Source organism: Fulmarus glacialis, unplaced genomic scaffold (genome assembly GCF_000690835.1).
Source record: "Fulmarus glacialis isolate BGI_N327 unplaced genomic scaffold, ASM69083v1 scaffold36636, whole genome shotgun sequence".
NCBI lineage: Eukaryota > Metazoa > Chordata > Aves > Procellariiformes > Procellariidae > Fulmarus > Fulmarus glacialis.
The window spans coordinates 12566-20766 of record NW_009218157.1 but is presented as its reverse complement, the minus strand read 5'-3'; the positions used below and the strand labels follow the sequence as shown (position 1 = coordinate 20766).

Genomic DNA, 8201 nt, shown 5'->3' with positions numbered 1-8201 from the left:
TGCCATTCTATCGCTGTGTCGTGTTTTAACCCTAGCCAGCAACTAAACACCACACAGCCGCTCGCTCACTCTCCCCGCTCTGGTGGGATGGGGGAGAGAATCGGGAGGGCACAAGTAGGAAAACTCCCAGGTTCAGATAAAAACAGTTTAATAATTGAAATAAAACGAAGTAGAACAGTAATAGTGACAATGAGAACAACAACAATAACAGAATATACAAAGCAGGCGATACACGATGCAACTGCTCACCGACCGCGTGTCACGAACGGGGCAAGCCCCCCCCAGCAACAACCAAAGCATCAATGGGATGTCAATGCTCCTTTCACACCAAACCCCAAACACAGCACACCCTCCAAGCTACTGGGAAGAAAGTTAACTCTGTCCCAGCCAGAACCAGGACACTGATCAAAACAATCTGTAATATATGTAGACGAAAGCTGATCTTCCAGAAACAGTTTTCCATTATATTCTGGATGCATTACTGAGAAAATTTAATTATTTCATGACAAAGTTAAAGTCACTACGATGCTATAGAAGAAACTTTTTACAGTTAATTGCCCCACAAGACCCTTCATAAGCATATCATTAAATTTGCAAAACGAAGCAGCACACAGAATTATGAAGTAGCATTTTGAAGGGGCAGAATTATGAAGTTGCCAGATCAACCTTAACTTTATGTACGATTATGAAACAGTCTTAATTCCACTCAGAGCCATCTTCGGGCCACCTGTTTAAGCATGCAACATAGACATTTTGATACATAAAAGCAAGGTGTGTGGCCTCAGGACAATGTTTTAGGTCACAGTAAGTTAGGAACACTTCTGAGAGTCCCAGCAACACCCACCCCATCAGTCATTCAGGTGAGGTAGGATTAGATAGATGCTACCTAGAGCCAGTCCAGAGGAAAAACACGGCAGCAGGGAACGGCCTTTGGATACCTGACTCAAGGCTCTACCATCTGAGATATAATGTGGTTAGACAAGGTGGTCTGAGACTATTTCTCAACTCTGTAAACTGTAAACCCTCTTCCTCCCCGATCATAGAACTGTTTAGGTTGGAAAAGACCTTTAAGATCATCGAGTCCAACTGTTAACCTAGCACTGCCAAGTCCACCACTAAACCATGTCCCTAAGCGCCACATCTACACATCTTTTCAATATCTCCAGGGATGGGGACTCCACCACTTCCCTGGGCAGCCTGTTCTCCAATCTAAACCTCCCCTGGCACAACTTGAGGCCATTTCCTCTCGTCCTATCGCTGGTTACTTGGGAGAAGAGACCGACCCCCACCTCGCTACAACCTCCTTTCAGGTAGTTGTAGAATGCGATGAGGTCTCCCCTCAGCCTCCTCTTCTCCAGGCTAAACAGCCCCAGTTCCCTCAGCCGCTCCTCATCAGACTTGGGCTCCAGGCCCTTCACCAGCTTCGTTGCCCTTCTCTGGACACGCTCCAGCACCTCAGTGTCCTTCTTGTAGTGAGGGGCCCAAAACTGAACACAGGATTCGAGGTGCGGCCTCACCAGGGCCGAGTACAGGGCACGATCACCTCCCTCCTCCTGCTGGCCACAGTATTTCTGATACAGGCTACAGTCTCTGTCCAGAGACAGTTGTACCACCCATTTGACCTCAGTGTGAGCAATTCCATTTACTAATCTGGCAGAAAACAAACTAACTAAAATTTTTTATTTTGTATACAAGCATCATAGTATAAAGAAAGAGTCAAAACCATGCAACAGTAAGTTGAGGCATGGGGGAGAGAGAAATGGGAAGCAGGACTGCTCTTTCTGGCTCACTACACCATGAGTAATCCTTTTGAGAAGATTTACCCAACAGAGGAAGGACAAAAAAGAGGCCTCTTTCTGTATCAAACCCTAGTCCTGGTCTCTGCTCCCAAAATTATTCACAAACTTTATCCAACAGCTCTTAAAATGAAAAGCATGAGCAGGACTTGGAGCTGAGCCCTACACTACTCAAACTTGATTCTGAAAACAGAACGAGTAAGTTTCTTACAGACTTTTCTACGGTACTTTCACTAGAGTACCAAGTATTCTGCAAGCATTAACTGAATTTAAATACTCTGTCATCCTGTACAGGTGGTAGACCAAGGGCATGGAGGTTAAGGTCAAAAACATCCACCATTGAGTTTTCCAAGGACTTTGCATAACATGACATTTTACTCAAAAGGTAGCACCCTTTCCCTTCCGGAAAAAAAAATCAAAACCAAACAAAAACAAACCCCTGACACCCAGCACTTCCACAGATCAAGTCAGAATCCCAACAGCCCCATCTCCACCTTCTTCACTACTCACTGGTTCTAGTTTCCCCCCATTTCCCCCACACCTGCCAGTCCACCCAGGCTTCACTCCTTATTGCCCTCCTATCTAGAGACAAAAAAAAAGATAAATATTTGGGTTTTTTGCTAGCCTCTAACAGACAACTGAACTGTTTTCACTGAACTATTTCTTTCGAAAACAACATATTAAAAGATCAGCTTAAGACAGGCACATAGAACAGGAAATTTTAAAACAAATAGTTGGGAGTTTCAGAGATAAGCAATGGAAAACTGGATCTCAGAATGGAAATGTTGGATAGTCTAGAAGTATGCAATGCTTCCTGGCCTGTCTGAAAGAAGCATGATGCACTCATTACATGCTCTGTAAATTGATGGACTTCTTGAGTATTCATGTCCTAGTTTCTAAATATTTTGGTTTTGAAAATGAAGAGGGAAGTAATTCTATTGTTCTCTGTGGAGGATCATAATTGCTTTTATGATAAAGGGAAAAGTCTGTTGCTGATAAAAGTTAGCACAGATTTCTACACAGATAGGCCAACTAAGCCAGCAAACAGTCTGGTCTGAAGTGGCTTTCCCTTTCCATTTTCATTGCTTAGGATTTGAGGGATATTAAAACTGTCACAACCTTCATAAATGAAAGCTGCACCGTGTTTTCATCAGTATTAGATCTCTGGGGTTTTTGTGTGTGCGCGCAACTATTTGACAACAGTTTTATGAGCCCTAAGAAAATATAACAAATACTTTACATATTATTCATTCAGGCACACTGTGCAATACTGAATCAGAATCCACGTGGAGCTCCAGCCAGATGCAGAGTTATCCAGGGACATGGATGTATTCCCTAGATGCTATACCTAGAGAGGGCCTCGTGTCCACAGCCAAGAGTGTGGCCACATCTGTACTATAAATGACAGCAAGCCTCAGAGCAAGCGTAGAGCCAGCAGTTCAGATGACTTTTGCCCACTCTGCTAAGGGCTAACTCCCTCTGAACGGTACCAGCTGCATCCACACTGCGCAGTGCTCAGCCCAGGCCCCCTCCAGCTCCGCTGGGTCCCCAAGACAGTTATTCTCTCTCATGATCTTTGGTTCTAGACATCTACACAAAGCAAGGGTTGTGCTGCTGCATGGAAGACAAGAGCTCTTATAGTATGGGTGCATGTTATATGTCCATAGAAGGCAGGCTGGGAGCAAACTGACACACAGGCTAGGTGGGTGAAACAGGGAGACAGAAGCTGGTAAGGGACCAGACAGATAAGCTATGTGACAGTGTAAATGCATCCCATTTTCAAGTATTATAGAAAAACTGCTACAAAGTCAGTGTCAGACTTTATCAAACACATTTTTGTTTGAAGTCCACCAGTTAGAAAATTTTGTAAATTAACATACAAGGCAAGAATAGCTATTAAAAGTGATCACTTTAGAGCTCTTGGAGCTGCTTAATTCTACACTCTTCGAGGAAAATGCCACTTTCCCTTGCTGGAGATATCAGACAAGGTTATGCTCACCATTTTCTGCAAGCAAAGATGCCCACAGAAACATCAGAAACACTTGGAGAGCCTAGTCTAAAGAGATCTCAGCGCTGTCATTAACTGTCAGACACAACCCACCCACCTCCTTTCAGAATTGCACCAAATACCTGTATTTTCAGGAAAACAGACAGTTTTGAAGACAAGCATGTCATGCTCCAGCTGGAAGGAGCTGTGAAAGTTCACTTATAACCTGGGCACTTTTTAAGTGCCTACGTGGATGCTGGATTTTGGAAATTGAAGCTCTCTCTGTATTTTCTGTGCACTTGGAAGTTTGGCACCAAGTTGTCTTGAAAATTTGGCACTTGTTATCAAACGAAAAGCACTGAGGGCTGGACAGACAGCCTTGGCTTCCCTCTAAAACAGGCTCCCATCAAGACCCTTTTTCCTGGGAAAACGTACTCCTCATTTGAGAGATACATGCAATGCAGACTCCACAATGACACTATGCACTACAGACAGGGAAAAAATTAAATCTTCCTAGATTCTAACTTTCGTGCCATGAAGGATCTCTCTCTTTAGGAACTAGTGATAAGGAGGACAACAAAGGCTGTTGGAGCCTGCTCGGAGATGGGAAACGGAGAGGTGGAGCGTTCAAGTTCTCATTGAACCGGTGAGAGCCAGTCCAATACCTGCTCCCAGCAATAAAGTAGTTAGCTGAAAAATTGTTTCTACCCTCTATTATATAGGACCCATTTAAACCACAAGCAAACAGCCTACAGGAGCACCAGCAGGAGAGGAACAAGCTCAAAGGTGAAACTGCACGTCAGGGCATATTTTGTTTGCTTAGGGGTTTTAGTTTCCTTTTTTTGTTTGTATTTAAATAAATGCTACCTTTCTGCCAGGTTGAGCATGTTATTCCATACTGCAGCATCCAAAGCACAAAGAATCACTTAGCAGATGTAATTTCCCCCCACCCCCCCGACATTTTCCCATGTTTGTTTTATTCACTATCCCATCAAAGGTTTGGTTCTCTTACCTTAATCACTTCTGGGGCCTGCTGAATTAAAGCTGGAACAGAGTCTCTGGAGGCAGCCCCAGCATAGCTTTTTTGCCCTGCAAGGAGGGACTGTGAAGGAGTTGTTAAAGTTTCCTGAAGAATCTGCATCACTTCCCTCTCCTTGGACAAGCTTCCCTTGCCTGTCTGGAATTCCACCAGTTCCTGGGCAAAGTCCTCAATGCTTTCCAGGATACGCAGTAAAAGGGCTTTGTCATCCTCTTCCATTTTATGACCATTGGTTTCCATGATTTTTGACAAAGGGGAAGTGGGGTCAATGGGTTTACTTTTGGGTTCAAGAGCCAGAGGTAGTACCTGCCTACCCTGCCAGCCAAACACTTGCAAACAGGCAGGTTCACTCTCCTTTAGAGAAGGTTCCTTCAAAGTAGTCTCCATTTTCTGTGAGAAGCACTCCAAGTCCAGCAGCAGTTTGTCTATCTCATCCTTGTCTATCTTACTGCACATTTGCCCTCCTTTGGAGACATCAGCTTGGGAACCACACAATACAGAATCTGAAATTGGTTTTAAAGGAGTAATTTTCTCAGAAGTGTGGGAGAGCTCAACATCTCCCACTCTAGCACATTCTGCTTTAGCATTAGCAGTTAGATCTGAACAACCAGCTAGCTGGTAGCTGCGCTCTAAACTCTCCCAGCCCCCTTTCTGTTCTACCTTCTTTATTTTCCCTAATGTTCTTTCCCCATCAGACTCCTCCTCAATGTACAGAGCCTCAGTGGAAGACGTGCAGTCAGAAGGGCTTGTGGCTGGTAACTGAGGTAGAGCACAAGCATCTTTCACAGCTCTCACACTGTTCTCCTGTGGGACGCTGTGAAGGGAGTTTGAGGTAAGGCTCACAGTACTTGTTTGGATGGACTGAGAGGTGCTCGTCACCTCACACTGATCACCTGGTAGTCCAAGAGGAACTGCACTTGAGGATGGCAGCTGAATAATATCTTCGTATCTAGGTGGCTGTTCATCTCCAAATACTGTGGGAAAGGGAGTTTGCTGCAAACCATGAAAACAGTTAACTAGTTCTGCCAAGTCACTAGCTTCCTTGTGTCCAGGTGGCTTCAGCTCAAAGGGTAGCTTTTTCAGGTATGAAGAAAATCTTGTCATCAGATTCATATATATCATTTCTGAATTAGCCAGAGGATCACTGCTGTTCCCTCCACTAACACTGTCTGCAGACTTCTTTTTGATGCAATGTTTTATTATGTCTGTGCACTTTTTCAGATCCTCTGAGCACTTGAGCAAGATGTCTAAGCACACCTTAATATCTCCACCAGAAGAACCATCTAGCTTGTGTTTTTCCAAAATCTGGGTAATGAAGTTTTCTTCAGAGAAGGAATGAGGGGAGAAGGGAACCATGGGATTCATGGTGACTTCTGGAGCATCATTGCTTTCCTGCCATTTCTCCACAGGTGAGGGACTCTGCAAAAAGCCACACGGAGGGCAGTTCTCATCATTGTTGAAGTGCCCATAAATCAAGTCAAAATCAAATGACCGTCTGCTGAATGATTCTGACCGAACTTTCCTTCCCTTTCTGTAGGCCACATGACTGGAAGAGTTTTTGAGCTTTTCAAAGGAGAATTCCTTTATTTTACCACTGGCAAGGTTTATCGCCTCACCGGTAATGTCCTTTAAACTGCTGGAGGTTTGCACTGAAGAGCCCTTTTTGATTCTTGGATTATTTGGAAGGATTTGCTGATAGTCCTCATTTCCAGGCAAGGCAAGTCCATTTTCAGGAACAGGAATTTTATGGTCTAGGTTGGCATCTTGGACACTGAGCTCTGCGCAGACACTGTGGTGGGCAACTACGCACGTAACTCCTTCCTTAAACACTTGGCAAGTCCCTGTGCAGTAATGCACGGTGTGCTGAAAGTGCTGGTCTATCACGACACTGCTGTAGCAGTTCACAGAAGTGACCATAAGCCTGTAGGTTGCTGCCATAGCACGGATCACGCTGGGAAGGGAGGCTTCAAAATTCACCATGAACTTAACAGGAAAAAGTTCACGCCCCCACTTTTCACAGCCACATCAGATTTAATTAAAAAAACATTCAAATGTCAGTTGAAAATATTCAAACTACATGAGAAACTACTGCCTTGGAAAGCTGTAGCGAAGTCTGGAGTGGTATCAGCATTACAGTTACAACAATTAGTGCAACTTGCATATGGTTTAACTTAAGGCAACTTGATTCTTGTACTCCATGCAGAAAGCTTTGCTGATCAGACATGCAGCACGAGCTGCTCCCTTTCTAATGGTCCAAGTAGCTTCTCCAGCAATTGTCATAAAATTCAGCCAGTTCTTAGGCAGAAGTGACAAGACAATGATTTTTGTTCGACCCCTCTCTCTTTTTGGGTGGGTCAGTAAAAGATAGATAATCAAGTAGCATTGGCAACAGCCAAAAAATCCACAGTATGCTTGTGAGATTCCCCTCTCACACTGGTAAGGTAGGTCCCTGAAACAGGAAAAAAAAAAAGGAGAGTCATTATAATTTTCATGTAATATGCAGCCTTGTCTACTACCAAACATATGGCACCAGACCATAACAACTAACACGCAAGCTTGTACAGAATAAGAGTAGGCTGATATTTTTCCTTCACTCAGATCTACCATATAAGAACACTGCTGAGGAGCTAGCCTATATTTATACACAGGCTGTCTGTGTGTTGCCATTTTAACAGCTCTATTTTAACCACTCAATTTTTTTCAGATTTGCTTTTTTCCCCCTCTTCAGACTGAAGAAAACATTACCTTTAATTCTAATGGAGCAAAACATTTTGATCGTGTTGTGAATTTCTGACTTTCATTTTCCAAAACTCTAAAGATAAGGCAAAGAACAGTAGAGAAAAGCACTTTCAGGATTTCCAAGCTCTCTGGATTATAAAAAGCTGCAAACAGCCTGAAGCAAAGTAGATGAATGCCTCTAAGAATGCATGGCCTCTAGTAAAGGCCACACTGGCTTCCCTTAGCCTTTCACCAAGGTCTCTGGGACCATGCAAAATATTTTAAGGAGGAATAACTGTTTTTCATTCTCTTACAACCCATAAATAGCAGCATATCGTATTTAATAAGTCCGCTGGTGTAGACATCAAGAGCAGAAAGTAACATTTCTATAAAGGTAAAGCCTGTGAAAACTAGGAATTGAGTGTTTTACACTTAGCATAGCCATTTCCAGCTGCATTTCCTATCTTCATGGTCAGACTTGCACCAGAAAAAACAAAGGCTGCTTAACTTTGTTATGAAAAAGCAGGAAATCCCAGATTTAAGGGTCTTAAATTTTAGACATTGCTTCATCTTTCTTGAACACGTCAATAATCAAATTAAAACACCCCGATGAAATTCTGAGCACCCTCTATTCCTGTACAAACAGAAATCCATTTCATGA

General features: G+C 43.4%; 1 protein-coding gene across 1 annotated transcript in view; it reads right to left on the bottom strand.

Annotated features, from left to right (window-relative positions):
* The window catches only part of LOC104078348 (serine/threonine-protein phosphatase 2A regulatory subunit B'' subunit alpha-like), a 20742-nt gene extending 13940 nt beyond the window's left edge, over positions 1-6802 (bottom strand). The window contains exon 1 of the mRNA XM_009579954.1: positions 4796-6802. Coding sequence (XP_009578249.1) covers positions 4796-6802 — 2007 coding nt within the window. The remainder of the gene's footprint in view (positions 1-4795) is intronic.
* Positions 6803-8201: the final 1399 nt, after the last annotated feature.